Source organism: Moschus berezovskii, chromosome 9 (assembly GCF_049115385.1).
Source record: "Moschus berezovskii isolate FMDL1 chromosome 9, NW_MosBer_1.0, whole genome shotgun sequence".
Taxonomy (NCBI): domain Eukaryota; kingdom Metazoa; phylum Chordata; class Mammalia; order Artiodactyla; family Moschidae; genus Moschus; species Moschus berezovskii.
This window is the reverse complement of record NC_142468.1, coordinates 99,527,501-99,552,869: the sequence shown is the minus strand read 5'-3', so window position 1 is coordinate 99,552,869 and position 25,369 is coordinate 99,527,501. Positions and strand designations below refer to the sequence as shown.

Here is a 25,369-nt window from a genome sequence, read left to right as displayed (position 1 = left end):
AGGCGGGTCCTGGCTGGAAGCGCCTCCTAGGAGAAGTGGGGCGCCGTCCCAACTACAAAAAGCCTTGCACCCCGACCCTTCTGCACCTCTCTGCATCTTTGCATTTCTCCCGACTCGGCGTCGTCGTTACAGGGAAGAAGAAGCGGGTGAGAAAAACTTCTGTTTCCACCGTCTTGCCCATTTCCGCAGACTTGTTCCGAGGCCGAGGTAGGTTCACACTCCCGCTCCTTCATCTCCTCCTCTACTCCTCCTTTTTTGGTAGCTTTATCCGGGAGTTTGGGCGAGGGAGTCCCTTTTTTAGCAGAGACAGTATGGAGTTCTGTGGCGAGGCGTTTCCTGGACTGGCCTGGAGGGGCTAAGGAATGGGAAGGAAGGTAAAAGCGCCGTTCTTCTACAGTTAGGGATCACACGTTCCTGAGCAGTCTCTCCGTCGTGTCCGACTCCTTGCGACCCCAGGGACTGTGACCCAGCCCGCTCCTCTGACCTTGGGGATTCTCCAGGCAAGAATACTAGAGTGGGTTGCCTTGCCCTCCTCCAGCCCACATTCCGACTCGGCTGCTTCTTTTCTGAAGCTGAGTAGAGCTGCCAGCATGAAATGCCTGTTGCCTGGAATATAGGCTCTAAGCGTGACCGCAGAATTGGTGAAGGGAAGGGAAATCCGAGGAGGGCTACACTTCCTTGGGAAAACAGGATAATCGCCAGATTTATGAACCATAACTTGTCAAGTTTTTGCAACCGTAACTGACATTTGGGAACTCGTGTCTTCCTTTTCTCCTCTGTCTTCTCCCCCCTAACCCACCTTCAGCCTGAGTTGTGAAATTCTTTGAGACACTTCGCCAACAACCTCTTCTCTAAGCTTTCTTAGTGGAACCTTGGAATCCTCAACTTTCTTACTCTGAGACAGCACATCAAATGACAACGACACAGGCTTATTTAGAAAGGACAGTAAAAGCGATTTTCAACAGTGTTTAGGGGCCTGGGGAAATCTCAAGTGAGCTGTAGGGGATAATTTGCCACCCTAAAATGTCTCTTTGGCATATTATTTTAACTTGATTGTTTTCTAAAAAACAGCAGACAAGGAGAAAATCTTGAAAACCTAGTAGGAGTTACCTTTTCGTAACAAGAAACATTTACATTTATAAGGGAAACCTCCATTTGTAAGAATGTCTCCCTTGGGGTACCCGGAAGAAGATGATGAACAAATCTCTACAAACTCTTGCCAACTGGAGAAAGCAAAGACTTAAGTTTGCATAACAACCTTACTATTGTCTATTGTGCTTTTCCTGGTAACCTTCCATAACTGACTCTCCCCACCCTCAACATCCTCTTCTGAGCCAAATTAGTTTCGCTTGGGAAAATCATTCTAGAAAAAGAGGAATGGCTCTGGCTATTGTTAAAAGAGCAGATGTGAGTGTATAAGCAGTCAAAGCTAAGAGGTTTACCCAGTTACTGTTAAAAGCATTTGCCAGCATGATTCATAAATTAGATGGCTGAGAAAGTGGACCACAGCAGACTGCTGAAACCCCTCTTTAGTTTATATTGAATCTGTATTCGAGAAAACAATCTCTGTAAACAGCTATTCTCAGAACACATTAAAATAACTGGGAAAGAGCTGCTGCTGCTAAGTCGCTTCAGTCGTGTCTGACTCTGTGAGACCCCATAGATGGCAGCCCACCAGGCTCCTCTGCCCCTGGGATTCTCCAGGCAAGAACACTGGAGTGGGTTGCCATTTCCTTCTCGACTGAGCAAATGGGCACAGAACCCAGAGTCTGTTGAAAACTGAATGTTTAATGTTTGTTTTTATTTGGAAATACAGGTAGGCCAGTAGGACTTTGTCACCATTCTCCCTCAGCCAATAGTGTTTTCTGCTTCCTGGAGGTGGAAGAGTGATCCTTATTTTCATGTGGGCTTCATCCTCCTTTAACCATTGACTTCTGTTACTAAATAAGTTTCACACTTGTAGACCTAAAATTTTTTGTTATGAAGGAATTTATAGATTAATCTCTTCCCTCCATCACCTGATTTTATAATTACCCTTGAGGACAGAACTAAAGATACATACTGTGTATAAAGGGAAAAGCAGACTAGCACTAAGTCCATAGAAGGAGAACCCATGCTTCCTGTCTCCTTGTGCAGGGAAACTATTGGCTGGAAGGAGAGAGTGAAAAACATTTCAAAATAAAGGGGATGGCTTTGAGTTCAAGCTGTCAGAACAGTTTTTAAATATACGAGCATCTTTTTCAATTGGCAATGCAATTGCTTCCCATCTAGTGAAGGTAAGGTAAGTGAAGTCGCTTAGTCGTGTCCGACTCTTTGCAACTCCATGGACTGCAGCCTACCAGGCTCCCCCATGGGATTTTCCAGGCAAGAGTACTGGACTGGATTGCCATTTCCTTCTCCAGGGAAATCTTGCCAACACAGGGATCAAACCGGGTCTCCGGCATTGCAGGCAGAAACTTTGTGGTCTGAACCACAGGAATTAGTTCCAGGACTTACCAAGGGACCTAAACCCGATGCTCAAGCCCCTTATATAAAATGACATAGTATTTGTACTAATATATAATCTGCACACATCCTCCCTATACTTTAAATGATCTCTAGATTACTTATAATACTTAATACAATGTAAATACTATGTAAACAGTTGCTGGGATACAGTGAATTTAAAATTTTGCTTTTTAGAACTTTCTAGAATATTTTTTCAAATATTTTCAGTCCATAGTTGGTTGAATCCGAGGATGGGAACCTGTGGATATGGAAGGTTAACTGTAGCTTCTCATTGTAGGTATTTTGAGTAAGCATTTCAGTTCAGTTGCTCAATTGTGTCCGACTCTTTAAGACCCCATGGACTGCAGCACACCAGGCTTCCCTGTCCATCACCAACTCCTGGAGCTTCCTCAAACTCATGTCCATCTTGTCGGTGATGCCATCCAACCATCTCATCCTCTGTCATCCCCTTCTCCTGCCTTCAGTCTTTCCCAGATTCAGGGTCTTTTCAAATGAGTCAGTTCTTCCCATCAGGTGGCCAAAGTATTGGAGTTTCAGCTTCAGCATTAGTCCTTCCAAAGAATATTCAGGACTGATTTCCTTTAGGATGGACTGGTTTGATGTCCTTGCAGTCCAAGGGACTCTCAAGAGTCTTCTCCAACACTACAGTTCAAAAGCATCAATTCTTTGGCACTCAACTTTCTTTACAGTCCAACTCTCACATCCATACATGACTACCAGAAAAACCGTAGCTTTGACTAGATGGACCTTTGTTGGCAAAGTAATGGCTCTGCTTTTTAATACACTACCTAGCTTGGTCATAATTTTTCTTCCAAGGAGCAAGCATCTTTGAATTTCATGGCTGCAGTCACCATCTGCAGTGATTTTGGAGCCCAAGAAAATAAAGTCTCTCACTGTTTCCATTGTTTCCCCACCTATTTGCCGTGAAGTGATGGGACCAGATGCCACATCTTAGTTTTCTGAATGTTGAGTTTTAAGCCAACTTTTTCACTCACCTCTTTCACTTTCATCAAGAGACTCTAATTCCTCTTCACTTTCTGCCATTAGATGGTGTCTTCTGCATATCTGAGGTTATTGATATTTCTCCCAGAAATCTTGATTCCAGCTTGTGCTTCATCAAGCCTGGCATTTCACATGATGTACTCTGCATAGAAGTTAAATAAGCAGGGTGACAATATACAGCTTTGACATACTCCTTTCCCAGTTTGGAACCAGTCTGTTGTTCCATGTCCAGTTCTAACTGTTGCTTCTTGACTTGCAAACAGATTTCTCAGGCGGCAGGTCAGGTGGTCTGGTATTCCCATCTCTTTAAGAATTTTCCACAGTTTGTTGTGATACACACAGTCTAAGGCTTTGGCATAGTCAATAAAGCAGAAGTAGATGTTTTTCTGAAACTCTTGCTTTTTCAATCATCCAATGAACGTATGTTGGCAATTTGATCTCTGGTTCCTCTGCCTTTTCCAAATCCAGCTTGAACATCTGGAAGTCCTTGGTTCATGTACTGTTGAAGCTTGACTTGGAGAATTTTGAGCATTACTTTGCTAGCCTGTGAGATGAGTGCAATTGTGCAGTAGTTTGAACATTCTTTGGCATTGCCTTTCTTTGGGATTGGAATGAAAACTGACCTTTTCCAGTCCTGTGGCCACTGCTGAGTTTTTCAAATGTGATGGTATATTGAGTAAGCATTTAGATGCATTTTAATGAAATAGTAAAATTTTCTTTTTATTTCAAAATCTTATTTTCTGTTTTCATCACCTCATTGTGCCAAGGTGAAAAGGAAAACAGTTAGAATAAAAGTAATCATACATTATTCACCAACTCACTTTTGGCATTGTCAGTTCTATGGACAATTGCTGCTGCCGCTAAGCTGCGTCCAACTCTGTGGGACCCTATGGACTGCAGCCTGCTAGGCTTCTCTGTCCATGGGATTCTCCAGGCAAGAAGACTGGAGTGGGTTGCCATTTCCTTCTCCAGGGGATCTTTCAGATCCTGGGTTTGAACTCAGGTCTCTTATGTCTTACCTGCATTGGTGGATGGGTTCTTTACCACTGGCACCATCTGGGAAGCCCAGGGATAGGTTGTGTAATCTCCAAATGTTTGTCAGGTAAAATCTAAGGGGAAGAGATAGGACTTAGCTGTGTTCAGAGGCTGGAGGCTGCCTGCCAGCACTACTGCATGAATCTAAAATCAGAGGCTGATCTGCTGCTTTTAGGCAATTAACCAGAGAGGGATGGAGTTATGTTGATTAAGTTGTCTTGATCCCCTTGGACACTGGGAGTCGACTGCTGCTTCCTAGTCCAGGGTTGCTAAGGCACTAAGGGTGTCGAAACGAGCCTGACAGTCTCCTCCCTAACAAGTGACTGGTTGATAACTTTGTTTTAAGATCACATTATTTGTATTTATAAACCTGAACTGTCTGATAAAAGATCTTCAGATTGAATCACAAAACAAAACCCAGCTTTGTGGTTTGTAATGGTTGATAATTTTTTAAAACTCAGTTCTTCAGTGTGTGTTTAAAGAGTGATGTGTGGGTAATTTAAAATAGGTGCTCTTACTATTCACAATAGCTAGAACATGGATGCAACCTAAATGTCCATTAGCAGATGAATGGATAAGGAAGTTGTGGTACATATACACAATGGAATATCACTCAACTATAAAAAGGAACAAATTTGAGTCAGTTCTAATGAAGTGTGTGAAACTAGAGCCTATTACACAAAATGAAGTAAGTCAGAAAAAGAAACACAAATCCTGTATATTAACACATATATATGGAATTTAGAGAGACTGTAACAATGATCCTACATTCAGGGCAGCAAAAAAAGACACAGATATAAAGAACAGACCTTTGCACTCTGTGGGAAAAGGCGAGGGTGGAATGCTTTGAGAGAATAGCATTGAAACATGTATATTACCATGTGTAAAATAGATGACCAGTGCAAGTTCGATGCATGAAGCAGGGTACCCAAAGCCAGTGCTCTGGGACAACCCAGAGGGATGGGGTGTGGAGAGAGGTGGGAGGAGGCTTCAGGCTAGGGGGACACATGTACACCCATGGCTCGTTCATGTCGATGTATGGCAAAAATCATCATACTGTAAAGTAATCGTTCTCCTGTTAAAGTAATTAGTTAAAAAATAAAATAGGTGCTCCTCTCAAGCAGTGTGTTTGCTCAGAAAAGGAAAGTGAGTAGGCACATTGTTAGATGCCAGTCGAGGCCCCACATCCTGCTATTTCTCTTTGCTCTGTTAAAAACCAAAATTCAACTGAGCAAATTTGAAGACCTAATTGGCTTTGTTAACCGATTCATGAAAGGGGCAGCATCTCATCTAGTAAAAGAGAGGTGCTCTGAGGAGCTCAGCAATGGAAGACTTTTATAGGCAGAAACTGGATGGGCCAAGAACGTTATTAGCAGGAGGAAAATAAAAAAGGATTGCTTCAGTCAAGGTCTTGTTTGATTTTGGAGTTTTCTCATAAGAAAAACTGACTTACATAATACTGTCCTCAAACAGTTCTGGTGAGGATTAAATGTAGCCATGTAAATAAATATGAGCCCTTCATAGAATGAAAGGTAACACTGATTATTATAATTGTTATAATGATTTCAAATGCATTTGTTTTACTGGTGGGCAGCCTGACTTCAGCTGACACCTAAAATACAGGGAGACTGAAAATGTGGAGGTGCTTGGATGACGAGAGAAGGTTGGTAATTTTTAAGAAGACAATAGTGTCCTAGATCCAACACCAGTAAAGGTGATTGCTGGGGGTCTGTGAGACAGCTGGCCTCCTGTTGCTGCCTGATATTTGAAACCATAGGATCTGAAAGTGATCCTGGTGCCCTTGGGTCCACTTTCTATGCAGGCAACATAGTCATTTTGTGAGTGGATACAAGTCAGTGTTGCATCGATGGTGGAGTTAGACAATTTTACAGTGAAAGATTGGACACTTACAGACATTTGTGGACAGGTAAAGATGAAAGGAAAGAGAAGCCAAGGAATATGATAAGGATATTTCTGAAGGTTAATAGCTGGGAGGTTGAGGTCAGGTGCAGGGTGCCAACAGCTGTCACATAACCTTCTCTGGGAGTGCTTTCCCGGTTCTATAAAACCTACTTAACACCTGTTCATGAGACCAATTTCTGTGGGTAAAGAGAAAGTACAGTGGAGCAGCATCCTCCTGGGGGACCCCATCTTCTCTGCAGGCTTTTGCAAGGCAGTCCTTGGAGCTGGCCTAAGAAACAACATCTTTGGGATCCAGATATTGCATGGGAACAATGAAACCTCAATTCTGTCTTGGGCAGGAGTAACAACCAGGGATGTCAGAAAAAGCCAACTCAGGGACAAAAGGCCACATTTATCAAACTTTGCCTCCTAGAACAAATCTCTAATCCAAAGGTGGGTTAATAGTTGACCAGATCATGCCCAGGGAAGAGGTGAACGACTCTCATTGTTTGTTCAAGAGCAGTGTCCTTGGTTTGTGTGTCTCTGTCAGAGTTGGGAATTTTCAGACTGGTCTCGCCACCCTGTTCATCTGATCACTGTGTCATCAGAACCAGGAGGGACCTCCAGGTTCACTCAGCTGAAACCCATCTCCAGGAACAAACAGCTGGAATCCCTCTGCAGTTGGAGGGAAACTTCCAGATTTTTGTAAGATTCTTCCATCTGGGTAATCCATTGTTTTATTTATTTGTCTGTCTGTTTTTTGTTTATATACTATAGCCATCCATCCATTTTAATGAAACTATTTTCCCCTATTTTAAAGCCTCTGGGCCCAAGCTCATGAAAGAAAATGAGTTAGATTCCAAAGTTTAAAATGAAAAAATATTTCTTTGGGGGGATATCCTATATGTAGATAAAGGCAAATTAGTGCCACTGGGAGCAAGTGGAGGGTTAGGACAGATTTCTAAATTGTGATAAAATCCCCAAAGCCTGGGGAAAGCTGTTTGCTGAAGGGTATCTGGAGCCCCATCTCACCCCTACCTCCCCAATATAGGTTTTATATGACGCTGAACAAGAAAAGAAACAAAGTATATTTTCAGCTCTTAGTTTTCTTTTTCTTAAATATCTATTTATTTATTTGGCTGCACCAGGTGTTAATTGTGGCACAGGGATCTTCAATCCTTGTTGCAGCATACAGGATCTTTAGTTGTGGGAATGGCACTCTTAGTTGTGGCAGGAGGGATCTAGTTCCCTGACCTAGGATCAAGCCCCGGACCCATGCATGGGAGAGTAGAGCTTTGGCCACTGCATCACCAGGGAAATCCAATCTCTGTTTACTTGTAAACTTCCCTGCTAACTACTTTAAGAAAATTCTGGAGGAGTTCCCTAGCATTCCAAGCAGGATTATGCTATGCTTTCACTGCCAAAGGCATGGGTTCAATTCCTTGTCAGGGAACTAGGATCCCACAAGCTGTGTGGTGCAGTAAAAAGGAAGAAAGAAAGTTTTGGGTGCTCTTTGAAAGCGAAGTGGAACACACCCCAAGATCAAAAGAAGGTGCACTGACCATAATTATTCATCATCAAAGGCTGGGGTAATTCTGTGGTACATGAAGTTTGATGGCTCCCTTGAATACAAAATATTGCCTGTTGGAGAGGACAAGAATGTTAATTTTTATAAAGACCAATGGATTAGTTTGAGACACAGGATAAAAATCTAAAGAGCATTTGAAATAAATTCCACTGCCAATTATGTGCTTGTGTCTAGAAGGATCTGTGTAAATGAGTCTGACTATCCTTGACCAAATGTGAGGCTCTGCACCATTTGCCTAGGCAGATTCATTTCTGTACCACAAACAATCTGTCTCTTATTTGTTCTTTCCCAATTCTACTTTACCTCTCATTTCCAGAAGTTTGAAACTGCAAACATGTGAGAATTGAAAACAATGTGTGAAGTGGGGGAGCAGATGTTAGATAGAGGTGGCCATAGTGTGTTTGCTGGGATTTGGCTTCTGGATGTCTCAGGGAGTCAAAATTACGATAAGTCTAAGCAAGCTTCAGCTGAGTTGTTACAGGATGAATTTTGCAAAATTTATAAATCAGAAATAAGCATATTCCTTTACCTCCCCAGACTGGAACATGAAGGCCTTCAACCTCCCAACAAACAAGTACCTTTTTAGGGTGCCAAGCCCTGAGGTAGGGTCAGCGCCTTAACTAGAGGTGAAGAGGGCTGGGCTTACACCCTGAGCCTTAAGGGATGATACATACCAGTGAGACTCGGCTCACATCATCCTCTCATCTTTCTTTCAGCTGGTGGCTTGTGCCACCAATTAAATCCATACAAGTTTATCTTTACAATTCCATGGTCACTGGACATTTGCTATGAAACTAGAAAGGTTCCCTTATGTCTTAATGAGAACCACAGAATTTCACACTTTTACAGTGAGCAACTCTCATTTTACAGATAAGCAAATTTAGGTCTGGAGAGGAGAATGAAATCAGTCATTAAAAAAATAAATATTGCGTGTCTGATGTGAGGAATGTAGTATGAGTCAAGGTGAATAACATGCTCTTTGCCCTGTTGTAGATTATGTGCCAATGCTGCTGCTAAGTCACTTCAGTCGTGTCCGACTCTGTGTGACCCCATAGACGGAAGCCCACCAGGCTCCCCTGTCCCTGGGATTCTCCAAGCAAGAACACTGGAGTGGGTTGCCATTTCCTTCTCCAATGTGTAAAAGTGGAAAGTGAAAAGTGAAAGTGAAGTCGCTCAGTCGTGTCCGACCCTTAGCAACCCCATGGACTGCAGCCTACCAGGCTCCTCCATCCATGGGATTTTCCAGGCAAGAGTACTGGAGTGGCTTGCCATTGCCTTCTCCGTATGTGCCAATAGGAAACACTTATCCTGGAGGAGGGCATGGCAACCCACTCCAGTATTCTTGCCGGAATAACGCTGTGGACAGAAGATCCTGGTTGGCTGCAGTCCATGCAGTCACAGAGAGTCGGTAACAACTGGGTGACTGGGTGGGGATGGAAGAAATATTTATAAGTAAATAGGTAATTGTTTGCTTAAGATCCCATGAGTAACGGTTTGGCAATGGCAGGCATGAAACCTGATGACAGCTAAATCTTTATATGTGCTATCTTGAGCTTTGTGACTTTGGCTTTGACACTCGTTTCTAGTGAGGTGTCCTTGGTCTTAATATCTAAGGCATAGAGTGTTTGGACAGAGACTGTGGCCAGGCCTGCCAGCTCACATCAGCTTCTGTGATCAGCAGTATCCTCTGTACAATACTAATTCTGCCTACAAGGACCCGCTGTTACCTCTAAGCAAGGGAGACAACATTCCTATCCACCACTGCCACCTAATGACTCTTTTGGGTACTACCAACTCAGGTTCCACTAGATTTTTGAACTCTGGGATTCTGGCCTCTGTTCACAGTGTGACCATTAAAGATACTTCCAACCTTAACCGCCTTTGACGTTAAAAGGCAATATTTGTCTGTTGCAGAGCAGGAGACTTAACTGATTACAATTCAAGAAAAGTGTCTTCCAAAAAAGTAGAAAAAGAAAACACACCCAGGAGACTGAAAACACCATGTAAATGTAAAGAGCTTGGCGCTTGGGGAGCATGGCAGCCCAGCAGCTGTGCTAGAGCAGTGGCCCTGTAGGAAGGCTTGTTATTCTTTTAGGCGTGACTCTCCGAGTCATCTACCACTTTCTTGTTGACTTCCCCAAAATACTTTTGCTGATTCTATTGCAAATGACACTCTTATGTGCCTAATGGAAATCATTTCAGTGACTCTTTCTTTCTTTCAGTGTTGAGGAATGACCAAAGAATCTTAGGGTATAAGTTGATAATTCTTTGGTAGTATACCAAATTTGTCTATGGATAAGATAAAACAGATAAGGTAGATCAATGCCAGATGCTGATTAGAAACAGCGATCATTTCACTCAACCTGTCACATGCCTTCCTATGTAACCAGCAGAACCCTGAATCCTTTTGTCTTTCTGGAGTCACAGTTGTGCTCCCAGGACTGTTTAGCATCACTACAGGCTTAGTGTTACAACTGGTGGTCTCTTTAAGGGCTATGAAAAGATTTAACATGAAAATATGTTTATTGATTTACACATAAGAAAAGCACAATATAAAAATAATTTAATATCCATGACTCTATACCATTTATTTTTAAATTTAGAATTCATAAAGATTATAGTACAGTTAAAAATAAATTGAAGGTCAAATCTTTGTCCCATTTAAGAATTTCTCAGCATGTGTGATAATTGCCAAGAAACCATAGCCAATTACAAAAGGAATGAGTTACTCATAGGAAAACAATTTAAAAAACAAAAATCATAAAAATCAGTTTCCAATTTACAGTGGAAAGTTATTTTTATTGTTGGATGTGAAGGCATTCACATATATTTGGTGAGATGTGGAGTAGAGCTATGGTGGTTTATAAAAAGGCCCTGTTTGTCACAATTTTTTCCGAAGAAACGGAAGGTATAGCAGAAACTACCTGCTACAAACAACAAATGTCTTTCAGTTCTTAAGTTTCAGAAGACATAAAATCTAGGTGACTTGTAAGAAATTTGTTATCTATTTTATTATATTCTATGCCTATTTAATTCTATTTTAAATTATCTGTCATTGAGTTAAAATTGTGCCCCAGGAAGAAACACAATATTTGCTCTCTGGGTGTGTTGAGTGTCTGTGACACACCATTCCTAAAATGTTTGAGTTTTACAGTTTGAATTGACTGCTCTTGAGAGGTGATAGCAGTTTTCTTCTTTTGAAGAAGATATTAAGAAATCAATACAGGAGATTATAAAGCCTTTGATTTGATGAAAAGATCTAAGGTATTTTGTTTGCTTGTTTTACCACACGGTAATACCATTTGCCTATTGTGTACCAGTGTAGGTATGTATTCAGGGAAACTGAAAAATATCCTCTGAAAATAATCCTATTTGTTCCCAGTGCAAGAAGCTCCTAAGAATAAGCTTGAGTTCCTCTTCCTCCAGTCCTCTGTAAGAGCCAGAGGATGAAGCAAGCATCTTTTAATTTCATGGCTGCAGTGATTTTAGAGTTCAAAAAAATTAAAATCTGTCACTTACTTCCATGTTTTCCCCTTTTATTTGCCATAAAGTGATGAGACCAGATGCCATGATCTTGGTCTTTTTAACACTGAGTTTTAAGCTAGATTTTTCACACTGAGTAAGAGGCTCTTCAGTTCCTCTTCACCTTCTGTTGTTAGAGTGTTATGATCTCCGGTTCATCTGCTTCTTTGAAACCCCACTTGTACGTCTGGAAGTTCTAGGATCACACACTGCTGAAGCCTAGCTTGCAAGATTTTGAGCGTAACTTGCTAGAATGTGAAATGAGCACAACTGTACGGTAGTTTATATAATAATTCCACCCTTGGCCACGAACCACCTATTTCTTGAAGAATTAGGTCTGCTTCCCTTCCCCTCAGCACCTCAGGGTGCAACTGCTATCACTGCTCTCCTCACAGTCAACTGATGGATTGACTTGAGTGCCTGGGATCTGTCTTCAACAGATCTGATTGCCCCTTCCCCGGGATTCAAGGTTCCATAGAAGTCCCTCTTCTTCGTAGCTTTCAGCATCTATCTTACTGTCTCATCTCAGCACACTGGTGCCCCCATCCCTTCCCCATGGGTGCTATATCCCATATTATGGGGGCACTGGGTGTGTCTTAATGGTCTTTGTCTTCCAGGACCTAGCATGGTGCCTGGTACCCAGTAGGGACTTTTATAGTGTTTGTTATTGAATTAGCTAATAACTGAATTGAAGAGCATGAATGGATTTGGTGATGCTACAACTGATAGAAAGGTACATTTTCAGTGACTCATAGAAAAAGCAAGGAAAGTCCAGAAAAACATCTACTTCTGCTTCATTGACTACACTAAAGCCTTTGACTGTGTGGATTTCAACAAACTGGAAAATTCTTAAAAAGGTGGGAATACCAGACTACCTTACCTGCCTCCTGAGAAACCTGTATGCAGGTCAGGAAGCAACAGTCAGAACCAGACATGGAACAGTGGACTGGTTCAAAATTAGGAAAGGAGTATGTCAAGGCTGTATATTGACACCCTGCTTATTTAACTTATATGCAGAGTGCATCATGTGAAATGTGGGGCTGGAGGAAGCACAAGCTGGAATCAAGATTGCTGGGAGAAATATCAACAACCTCAGATATGCAGATGACACCACTTTAATGGCAGAAAGTGAAGAGGAACTAAAACACCTCTTGACGAAGGTGAAAAAGGAGAGTGAAAAAGCTGGCTTAAAACTCAACATTCCAAAAACTAAGATTAGGGCATCTGGTCCCATCAGTTCCTGACAAATAGATGGGGAAACAGTGACAGACTTTATTTACTTGGGCTCCAAAATCACTGCATGGTGACTGCAGCCATGAAATTAAAACACACTTGCTCCTTGGAAGAAAAGCTATGACAAACCTAGACAGCATATTAAAAAGCAGAGATATCACATTGCTGAAAAAGGTCTGTGTAGTCAAAGCTATGGTTTTTCCAGCAGTCATGTATGGATGTGAGCTCGGGACCATAAAGAAGGCTGAGTGCCAATGAATTGATGCTTTTGAACTGTAGTGTTGGAGAAGTCCCTTGGACTTCAAGGAGATTGAAGGCAGGAAGAGAAGGAGATGACAGAAGACGGTTGGATGGCATCACCAACTCAATGGACATGAATTTGAGCAAGCTCCAGGAGATGGTCAAGGACAGGGAAGCCTGGCATGCTGCAGTCCATGGGGTTGCAAAGAGTTGGACACAACTGAGCGACTGAAGAGCGATAAAACAGATAAGGCAGATCCATGTCAGATGCTGATTAGAAAGCTCACCCTATGACATGCCTTCCCATGTAAGCAGCAGAGTCCCGAATCCTTTTGTCTTTCTAGATACACAGTTGTACTCCCAGGATTGTTTAGCATCACTACAGGTTTAGTGCTACAACTCGTGGCCTCTTTAAGGGCTACAAAAATATTTAATATGAAAATATGCTTATTGACTTACAACAAGAAAGGCACAATATAAAAATTAATAATTTAATATCCATGACACTATACCACGTATGTTTAAGTTTGGGATTCATAAAGATTATAGCACATTTAAAAATAAATTGAAGATCAGATTTTTATCCCAGTCTAAGAATTTCTCAGCATGTGTGATGATTGACGAGAAATCGTAGCCAATTATAAATTGGATGAGTTACTCATTGGAAAACAACTTGAAAAACCAAGTTATAGAAATTGGTTTCCAATTAACATTGGAAAGTTCTTTTTATTGTTAGACATGAGGACATTCACATATATTTGGTAAAATGTGAAGTAGGCCCATGGTGGTTTTTTTAAAAGGCCCTATTCTTTCAATTTTCCTCCAAAGAACTGATGGTATAGTCAAAAACTACCTGCTACAAACAATAAGTATCTTGCAATGCTCCAATTCTCAACTTCCAGAAGAAATAAAATCTTAGTTGCTCATAAGAAGCTTGTCTTCTATTCTGTTATAAATTATTCTTGTCTAATTCTATTTTTAATTATCTATCATTGAGTTAAAATCATGTCCCAGCAAGAAGCACAGTATTTACTCTCTGGCCGTGCTGAGTGTCTACGACACACCATTCCTGGAATGTGTGTGCTTTACAGTTTTAGTTGACTGCTTCTGAGTGATGATGGCAGCTCTCTCTTCTTTTGAGGAAGATGTTAAGAAATCAATACAGCAAATTATAAAGCCTTTTATTTGATGGAAAGGTCTGAAGTGTTTTGTTGTTTATTTGTTTAACCACATAATAATACCATTTGCCTGTTGTGTAACTGTCCACATAGGCCTTCAGGGAAACTGGAAAATATTCTCTGAGAATAATTCTAACTTTTCCCAGTGCAAGAAGCTCTCAAGAGTAAGCTTGAATTCCTCTTCCTCCAGTTCTCTGTAAGAGCAGACCCCAGACCCACTCCCAAGTACGACACAGATTCTTCCACACTTGTCCCTGTTCTTTCTAAATAGTAATAATTCCACATTTGGCCATGAAACACTTACTTCTTGGGGAATTAGTTCTGCTACTTCTGCTTCCATTCACCTCCTGGTGAAACTGCTTTCACTGCTCTCCTCACAGTCAACTGATGGACTGACTTGCCCTGGAAACGTCTTCAACAATCCTCTATGATCGCCCTTCCCTGGGCTCAAGGTTCCCTGAAAGTCCCTCATCTTCATAGCTCTCAGCATATATCTTATCATCTCATCTTTGTATATTGGTGCTCTGATCCCTTCCCTGTGGCTGATCTCCCCGTGGGTGCGGCACCCTGTATTAGAGAGGCACTTGGTATGTCTTAACAGTCTTTGTGTTCTAGGACTTAGCATGGTGTCTGGTACCCAGTTAATAAATGAAAGAGTGTGAATGGATTTTTTAATCCATTTAACCATTTTTTAATCATTTAACCACTGATAGAAGTGATCTTCAGGGATAAGAAAGAGTGTTTGCATTTGCAAGTTGTGTTCAGGAAACTTTTAAATTGACTTTCCAGAGAAATTGATTGACAAGACAGATGAGACTACTGAGGAAAAGAAAAGAAAAAGATATACCTAGTGACAGAGGAAACCTGATTCATGGCACCCCATCATAAAAACAAATCTCTGTCCGTTTAGCCTAGTTTGGCAATGCTGCTCTGTGCCCTACTGCATCTCTTTTTGCCCTTGGCAGGAGCCTTTGTTGGAAGAGATGGTCATGGTCCTGAGCCCCCTGTTTATGGTCTTCATGCTGGGTCTGGGTCTGCTCCCACTGGCCCTGGCGCAAGATGACTACAGATACAGACACTTCCTGACCCAGCACTATGATGCCAAACCAAAGGGCCGGGATGACAAATACTGTGATTACATAATGCAAAATCGAAGCCTGACCAGTCCTTGCAAAGACACCAACACCTTTATTCATGGCAAAAAGAATGACATCAAGGCCATCTGTGAAGACAGGAATGGAGAACCTTACGGAGGCAATCTCAGAATAAGCAAGTCTGCATTCCAGGTCACCACCTGCAAGCATAGAGGAGGTTCCTCCCGGCCTCCATGCCGGTACAGAGCCACAAAAGCCTACAGAGTCATTGTTATCGGCTGTGAAAATGGCTTGCCTGTCCACTTTGATGAGTCCTTTATCCCTCCAAGCCAGTAGCCCAGAGCTGGCTCTGCTCATCCTTCCTTGCATTTTCCCCTTAGACTGCAGCAACATTCATTGATAAGAATCCAGAAAATGAGCTGCTGATCTTTTCTGCTTTGCAATATGCTTTATAAATAAAAAGTCTCTCAAATCAGTAAGAATCAAAGTCTTCTCACTGATTCTTGGTCTATTGATCTTTCTGCATTTTCTCTGTTCACCTGAGAGGGTTGGATGGTAGAGCAATGCCTCTTTCCTTATCAGTCAGTTCCTTTTCAGGCATTCAGGGGGTGGACTTTACCTTTCTGTGAAGGGGTGTGTATGTGTGTGTTAGTCATCCAGTCATATCCCACTCTTTGGGATCCCGTGAACTATAGCCCACCAGGCTCCTTTGTCCATGGAATTTTCCAGGCAAGAATACTGGAGTTGGTTGCCATTTCCTCTTCCAGGGGATCTTCCCAATCCAGGAATTGAACCCACATCTCTTGTTGTCTCCTGCATTGGCAGGCAGATTCTTTACACTGCACCACCTGGGAAGTCCCTTGGGACTAAATACCAATAGATTAACTACATTTTCTTTCCCTCTCTCTCTCTCACACACACACACATTTGAAATCCTACATAAATAATAAAACCCATTCAGGGTAACCACCTCTTCCCTTAAGTGGGAAGAAATTTGATACTGCTTTGAATGGAACACTCCCAGGATATTTTCATGGTTATTTCATATAAAGATAAAAAAATTGATTACTACATTATTTTCTCTTTAATCTTTTCCTTTATCAACTCTGAGGTCTTGGGGAGGTGATAGAAAAATTCCAAGCTTATCCTTTATTCTTCAGTTTGATTTCAAGAAGGATATGGCAACCCACTCTGGTACTCTTGCCTGGAAAATCCCATGGACGGAGGAGCCTGGTAGGCTACAGTCCATGGGGTCGCAAAGAGTCGGACACAACTGAGCCACTTCACTTCACTTCACTTCAAGTAAATACAAGCTTAAGTTAACAGACAGTCTTTGTAAAATATGCTAATCTATGAGTTTCAGTTCAGTTCAGTTCAGTCGCTCAGTCGTGTCCGATTCTTTGCGACCCCATGAATCACAGCACGCCAGGCCTCCCTGTCTATCACCAACTCCCGGAGTTCACTCAAACTCATGTCCATCGAGTCGGTGATGCCATCCAGCCATCTCATTCTCTGTCGTCCCCTTCTCCTCCCGCCCCCAGTCCCTCCCAGCATCAGAGTCTTTTCCAGGGAGTCAACTCGTCCCATGAGGTGGCCAAAGTATTGGAGTTTCAGCTTTAGCATCAGTCCTTCCAATGAACACCCAGGATTGATCTCCTTTAGAATGGACTGGTTGGATCTCCTTGCAGTCCAAGGGACTCTCAAGAGTCTTCTCCAGCACCACAGTTCAAATATAACAATTATAAATATTTATGCACCCAACATAGGAGCACCGCAATATGTAAGACAATTACTAACAAGTATGAAAGGGGAAATTAACAATAACACAATAATAGTGGGAGATTTTAACACCCCACTTACATCTATGGATAGATCAACTAAATGGAAAATTAACAAGGAAACACAGTCTTTAAATGATACAATAGACCAGTTAGACCTAATAGATATCTATAGAACATTTCACCCCAAAACAATGAATTTCACCTATTTCTCGAGCGCACACGGAACCTTTTCCAGGATAGATCACATCCTGGGACATAAATCTAGCCTAGGTAAATTCAAAAAAATTGAAATCATTCCAAGCATCTTTTCTGACCACAATGCAGTAAGATTAGATCTCAATTACAGGAGAATAACTATTAAAAATGCCAACATATGGAGACTGAACAACACGCTGCTGAATAATGAACAAATTACTGAAGAAATCAAAAGAGACATCAAAATATGCATAGAAATGAATGAAAATGAAAACACAACAACCCAAAACCTCTGGGACACTCTAAAAGCAGTGCTAAGGGGGAAGTTCATAGCAATACAGGCACACCTCAAGAAACAAGAAAAAAGTCAACTAAATAACCTAACTCTACATCTAAAGCAACTAGAAAAGGAAGAAATGAAGAACCCCAGGGTCAGTAGAAGGAAAGAAATCATAAAAATTAGGGCAGAGATAAATGCAAAAGAAACAAAAGAGACCATAGCAAAAATCAACAAAGCCAAAAGCTGGTTCTTTGAGAAGGTAAATAAAATTGACAAACCGCTAGCCAGACTCATCAAGAAACAAAGGGAGAAGAACCAAATCAATAAAATTAGAAATGAAAATGGAGAGATCACAACTGACAACACAGAAATACAAAGGATTATTAGAGAACATTATCAGCAATTATATGGCAATAAAATGAATAACCTGGAAGAAATGGACAAATTCCTAGAAAAGTACAACTTTCCAAAACTGAACCAGGAAGAAATAGAAAATCTGAACAGACCCAGCACAAGCACGGAAATTGAAACTGTAATCAAAAATCTCCCAGCAAACAAAAGCCCAGGTCCAGACGGCTTCACAGCTGAATTCTACCAAAAATTTAGAGAAGAGCTAACACCTATTCTACTCAAACTCTTCCAGAAAATTGCTGAGGAAGGGAAACTTCCAAACTCATTCTATGAGGCCACCATCACCCTAATCCCAAGACCTGGTAAAAACCCCACAAAAAAAGAAAACTATAGGCCAATATCACTGATGAACATAGATGCAAAAATCCTTAACAAAATTCTAGCAATCAGAATCCAACAACACATTAAGAAGATCATACATCATGACCAAGTGGGCTTTATCCCAGGAATGCAAGGATTCCTCAATATCCGCAAATCAATCAACGTAATACACCACATTAACAAACTGAAAAATAAAAATCATATGATTATCTCAATAGATGCAGAGAAAGCCTTTGACAAAATTCAACATCCATTTATGATAAAAACCCTCCAGAAAGTGGGAATAGAAGGGACATACCTCAACATAATAAAAGCTATATATGACAAACTCACAGCAAACATTATCCTCAATGGTGAAAAACTGAAAACATTTCCCCTAAAATCAGGAACAAGACAAGGGTGCCCACTCTCACCACTACTCTTCAACATAGTTCTGGAAGTTTTGGCCACAGCAATCAGAGCAGAAAAAGACATAAAAGGAATACAAATTGGAAAAGAAGAAGTAAAGCTTTCACTGTTCGGTGATGACATGATCCTTTACACAGAAAACCCTAAAGACTCTACCAGAAAACTACTAGAGCTAATCAATGATTACAGTAAAGTTGCAGGATATAAAATCAACAAACAGAAATCCCTTGCATTCCTATACACTAATAATGAGAAAATAGAAAGAGAAATTAAGGAAACTATTCCATTCACTGTTGCAACGAAAAGAATTAAATACTTAGGAATATATCTACCTAAGGAAACAAAAGACTTGTACATAGAAAACTATAAAACACTAGTGAAAGTACTCAAAGCAGACACTAATAGATGGAGAAATATACCGTGTTCGTGGATTGGAAGAATAAATATTGTAAAAATGAGTATACTACCCAAAGTAATTTATACATTCTATGCAATCCCTATCAAGCTACAAACGATATTTTTCACAGAACTAGAACAAATAATCTCACAATTTGTATGGAAATACAATAAACCTCTAATAGCCAAAGCAATCTTGAGGAAGAAGAATGGAACTGGAGGAATTAACCTGCCGGACTTCAGGCTCTACTACAAAGCCACAGTCATCAAGACAGTATGGTACTGGCAAAAAGACAGAAATATAGATCAATGGAACAAAATAGAAAGCCCAGAGATAAATCCACATACCTATGGACACCTTATCTTTGACAAAGGAGGCAAGAATGTACAATGGAGAAAAGACAGTCTCTTTAACAAGTGGTGCTGGGAAAACTGGTCAGCCACTTGTAAAAGAATGAAACTAGACCACTTCCTAACACCATACACCAAAATAAACTCAAAATGGATTAGAGAGCTAAATGTAAGACCAGAAACTATAAAACTCCTAGAGGAGAACATAGGCAAAACACTCTCTGACATAAATCACAGCAGGATCCTCCAAGACCCACCTCCCAGAATATTGGAAATAAAAGCAAAAATAAACGAATGGGACCTAATCAAAATCAAAAGCTTCTGCACAGCAAAGGAAACTATAAGTAAGGTGAAAAGACAGCCTTCAGAATGGGAGAAAATAATAGCAAATGAAGTAACTGATAAAGGATTAATCTCCAAAATATATAAGCAGCTCCTGCAGCTCAATTCTGGAAAAATAAATGACCCAATCAAAAAAATGGGCCAAAGAACTAAACAGACATTTCTCCAAAGAAGACATAAAGATGGCTAACAAACACATGAAAAAATGCTCAACATCCCTCATAATCAGAGAGATGCAAATCAAAACCACAATGAGATACCATTTCACACCAGTCAGAATGGCTGCTATCCAAAAGTCTACATGCAATAAATGCTGGAGAGGGTGTGGAGAGAAGGGAACCCTCTTACACTGTTGGTGGGAATGCAAACTAGTACAGCCACTATGGAGAACAGTGTGGAGATTCCTCAAAAAACTGGAAATAGAACTACCATATGATCCAGCAATCGCACTTCTGGGCATACACACCGAGGAAACCAGAATTGAAAGAGACACATGTACTCCAGTGTTCATTGCAGCACTGTTTATAATAGCAAGGACATGGAAGCAACCTAGATGTCCATCTGCAGACGAATGGATAAGAAAGCTTTGGTACATATACACAATGGAGTATTACTCAGCCATTAAAAAGGATGCATTTGAATCAGTTCTAATGAGGTGGATGAAACTGGAGCCTATTATACAGAGTGAAGTAAGACAGAAAGAAACGCACCAATACAGTATACTACCACATATATATGGAATTTAGAAAGATGGAAATATAACCCTGTATACGAGACAGCAAAAGAGACACAGTTGTATGGAACAGTCTTTGGGACTTTGTGGCAGAGGGTGAGGATGGGATGATTTGAGAGGATGACATTGAAACATGTATGTTGTCATATGTGAAACGAATCAGCAGTTCAGGGTCAATGCATGTTACAGGATACTCGGGGCTGGTGTGCAGGGATGACCCAGAGGGAGGATAAAGGGAGGAGGGAGGCGAGAGGGGGGTTCAGGAGGGGGACTCATGTACACCTGGGGCGAATTCATGTCAATGTATGGCAAAATCAACCAATATAATATTGTAAAAAAAAAAAATAAATTAAGAAAATATCATCAATTCTTCGGCGATCAGCTTTCTTCACAGTCCAACTCTCACATCCATACATGACCACTGGAAAAACCATAGCCTTGACTAGACGGACCTTGGTTGGCAAAGTAATGTCTCTGCTTTTTAATATGCTATCTAGGTTGGTCATAACTTTCCTTCCAAGGAGTAAGCGTCTTTTAATTTCATGGCTGCAATTAGCATCTGCAGTGATTTTGGAGCCCAGAAAAACAAAGTCTGACACTGTTTCCACTGTTACCCCATCTATTTCCCATGAAGTGACCGACCAGATGCCATGATCTTTGTTTTCTGAATGTTGAGCTTGAAGCCAACCTTTTCACTCTCCTCTTTCACTTTCATCAAGAGGCTTTTTAGTTCCTCTTCACTTTCTGCCATAAGGGTGGTGTCATCTGCATATCTGAGGTTATTGACATTTCTCCCAGCAATCTTGATTCCAGCTTGTGGTGTTACCTAATTTCATCAACAGATGCCTGGATATCTTATTTAGAGTGTAGTTAATAAACTACAGTTATGCATGACTATTTTTGCCATCTTATGGATGACTATCATGGTCACAGTATTCCCATGGTGGCCTCCCCTGCTGCCTACATGCCCTGAAATGGACCAAAAGCCCTGGTTCCTCAATACCTGGGTTAGAGGCCAGTGTCCTGGTACCACACAAGCCAAGCCTCACAGAAAGTATTCAATTTATGGAGGAAGTGATGGAAGAGTACGTCAAAGTTTCATCTATTTCAAAAGCGAAAACATTGTCATTTCTCTCCAAAGTAGGGAGAAGAATTTTCCAAAACTCTTTTGGAAAATTTGTCTTACTATTATAAAGTAAAAAAAGCCCTTAGGAAGCAAGACATTTCCAGTGCTACTAGAACTCTTTCTCAGGTTCTCCAACCAGTACCATCTGTTGAGGTAAGGGGGGCTTCCAAACAGACTCTTGCCCACTTATGTTCTTGATTGTTGTTGTTTAGTTGCTAAGTGGTGTTCGACTTTTCTGCAACCCCACGGACTATAGCCTTCCAGGCTCCTCTGTCCATAGGATTTCCGGGGAATTCAGGGATTGAACCCAGGGACTGAACCAGCATCTCCTGCATTATAAGCGGATTCTTTACTACTGAGCCACCAGGGAAATCCTATGGTCTCGATGGGGAAGGTCAAAGGCTTGGGCCATTACTACATTGATCATATCATAGTTGTGAAAACTCACATCCCCAGGGACTTCCCTGGCGGTCCAGTGGTTAATAGATTCACCTTGCAATGAAAGGGATGGGGATTCGATCCTTGATCAGGTAACTAAGATCCCACGTGGCCCAGGGCATCTGAGCCCACACGCCACAACTACCGAGCAGGTGGGCTCTGGAACTGCACCACAACTACAGCTAAATAAATTTAAAAAATTTTTTTAAAACCTCACATCTCCAAACATCTGCTTACAGCATTATTATCGCATACTCAGCCCTGGTGTTAGAACAAATGACACTTTCCCAGGAAATTATGTGGCAGTGAGACAGGGTGCTTCTCCACTGCTGATGGAGCTAGCAGCTGAGTAGCCAGCTCTTCCTAGTATTTTTTGCTCTTGATCTCCTGTTCTCTCACAACCAAAAAGCTATATAGAATGAAGTGTTTAGTCACAGGCAAGTCATTTTATTTCAGGTCAATCATTTGTGAAATTGAAATCCTATTCCACTATGTTTTGCTGACTTTGCAAGGATAAGAGAAAAAGAATGCAAAATTGTCAAGTCCTTTGAAAAAGGTGACATGCAAGGAAGATTCCATGCACTTTGGAGAGGAAACATTTGTGTAGGTACACAGCATAAATCCTAGTAGCTGAGATATTTCAGCTGCAAAAAAGCCTTCTAATGTCTTGGGAATATAGGTTCTCTATAGTATAAGAGGGAGGGTGTCTATAATATGTGCAATTCAATATAGTTGTTATTTTAGCAGAATGAAGAGAACAAAGGAAACCAAGGAAAAATGGAAATGCTAAAAATCAACATTGCTGACCCCTACTGAACACTTAGCATAGGCTAGGCATTATGATAAACACTTTATATTGATTTTATCATTTCTTCTTCACAACATTCCTAGAGGTAGGTATTACCTTTATGCTTATTTTACTTTTGAGGAAATATACTGAGGGAGGTTAAGTAATTTCCCCAAGGTCATACAGTTAGTGTGGCAGAACTAGGTCCTTGGGACCACCATATCAAAAGAAGGTCTTACTGAGTTCGTCATGTTCAGTGGAGAAAACTTTGGGGCAAGCTCTAACCAAAAAGTATATGTTGGGAGGATTTGGAGATCATTTAATTTTCTGTTGTAGGTAGAACCTTGAGAGGTACCCACTAATATCTACATTGAACTCTGTTCATATTATTTTCCCTTGTCTCACTAAATCAGTTGGTTATTGTGACTGAGGCCATCCATGCTCTTGTTTGAAAAGTAAAATCTTCACTGTAGCTAGTTGTGTTGCTAAACCATGTTGTTGGTCACAAAGAAGAGAATGAGAGAAAGTAGACAGAATTATGCACAATTAGTTTGGGGACAGACAACACAAAGTACATAGTGGTGATGAAGCTCTTACCCAAGTGCTAAGTGTATCTTCAGAAGTTCTGTCCAGTGGTCCTGGGGTGAGGAGGAAATCGAGCATCATTTCTTCCTGCCAACCTGCTTCCCACAACTCCTTCACTTCCCTCTCCTCCTAACTCCACATCGCGTATCTGCAGCAGCAGACACAGGAATGTGACATAGAGTTTTGGGTCTTTCTGTGCACAGACAAAACGTGGCTGTGAACTGAGAGGGTGGCATTTAAATGAATGATCAGTTCAGTTCAGTCGCTCAGTCGTGCCTGACTCTTTGCGACCCCATGAGTCACAGCACGCCAGGCCTCCCTGTCTATCACCAACTCCCGGAGTTCACTCGAACTCATGTCCATCGAGTCGGTGATGCCATCCAGCCATCTCATTCTCCGTCGTCCCCTTCTCCTCCTACCCCCAATCCCTCCCAGCATCAGAGTCTTTTCCAGGGAGTCAACTCGTCGCATGAGGTGGCCAAAGTATTGGAGTTTCAGCTTTAGCATCAGTCCTTCCAATGAACACCCAGGATTGATCTCCTGTAGAATGGACTGGTTGGATCTCCTTGCAGTCCAAGGGACTCTCAAGAGTCTTATCCAGCACCACAGTTCAAAAGCATCAATTCTTTGGAGATCAGCTTTCTTCACAGTCCAACTCTCACATCCATACATGACCACGGGAAAAACCATAGCCTTGACTAGGCGGACCTTTGTTGGCAAAGTAATGTCTCTGCTTTTTCATATGCTATCTAGGTTGGTTATAACTTTCCTTCCAAGGAGTAAGCGTCTTTTAATTTCCTGGCTGCAATCAGCATCCACAGTGATTTTGGAGCCCAAAAAAACAAAGTCTGCCACTGTTTCTACTGTTTCCCCATCTATTTCCCATGAAGTGATGGAACCAGATGCCATGATCTTTGTTTTCTGAATGTTGAGCTTGAAGCCAACCTTTTCACTCTCCTCTTTCACTTTCATCAAGAGGCTTTTTAGTGCCTCTTCACTTTCTGCCATAAGGGTGGTGTCATCTGCATATCTGAGGTTATTGATATTTCTCCTGGCAATCTTGATTCCAGCTTGTGCTTCTTCCAGCCCAGCGTTCCTCATGATGTACTCTGCATATAAGTTAAATAAGCAGGGTGACAATATACAACCTTGACGTACTCCTTTTCCTATTTGGAACCAGTCTATTGTTCCTTAATTCTGATCATTATTGTTAAGGATAGGCTGCAGGTGGAATAAGATGCAAGTCCCTCATCACACAGTGTGATCCACCATCATGAAGCAGCATCTTTGAAAACAAAGGACAGTAGTAACCATATGTATCAAACTAGGAACTCAGCTGGGCCTAACCCTTAGACTGTAGAAAAAGGGCCTGTCTGTTGCTCCAAAAATTCTCCTTGCTGCTTTGGGTTGCTCACTTCCGATTGAACCTGGGATGATTTTTCTTGCCCCTTGGTCTTCTCTAGGCATCTCCAAGGCAGTGATGGCTCTCCAGAGGACCCAGGCCTTTCTTCTGCTCTTGCTGCTGGCCCTGCTGGGGTTGGGGCTGGTACAGCCCTCCTATGGCCAGGATCGCATGTACCAACGATTCCTGCGGCAACACGTGGACCCTGATGAGACAGGAGGCAATGACAGCTACTGCAACTTGATGATGCAAAGACGGAAGATGACTTCACCTCAGTGCAAGCGTTTCAACACTTTCATTCATGAAGATCTTTGGAACATCCGTAGTATCTGCAGCACCACCAACATTCAGTGCAAGAATGGCCAGATGAACTGCCATGAGGGTGTAGTGAAGGTCACAGACTGCAGGGAGACAGGAAGTTCCAGGGCTCCCAACTGCAGATACCGGGCCAAGGCCAGCACCAGACGTGTAGTCATTGCCTGTGAGGGTAACCCGGAAGTGCCTGTGCACT

At 41.6% G+C, this 25,369-nt stretch overlaps 2 protein-coding genes across 2 annotated transcripts in view; both read left to right on the top strand.

The window, feature by feature from the left end:
* The first annotated feature begins 69 nt into the window (after positions 1-69).
* ANG (angiogenin) lies at positions 70-15,789 on the top strand. The gene is made up of 2 exons (XM_088840038.1): positions 70-207; positions 15,174-15,789. Exon 2 carries the CDS (start codon positions 15,192-15,194, stop codon positions 15,636-15,638), a length of 447 nt encoding a protein of 148 aa, XP_088696164.1. The 5' UTR covers positions 70-207; positions 15,174-15,191; the 3' UTR covers positions 15,639-15,789.
* RNASE4 (ribonuclease A family member 4) overlaps positions 74-25,369 on the top strand; it is a 26,091-nt gene continuing 795 nt past the window's right edge. Inside the window, exons 1-2 of the mRNA XM_055436377.2 lie at positions 74-207; positions 24,920-25,369. The exon at positions 24,920-25,369 is cut by the window's right edge and continues 795 nt beyond it. Coding sequence (XP_055292352.2) covers positions 24,937-25,369 — 433 coding nt within the window. The 5' untranslated portion in view covers positions 74-207; positions 24,920-24,936. The remainder of the gene's footprint in view (positions 208-24,919) is intronic.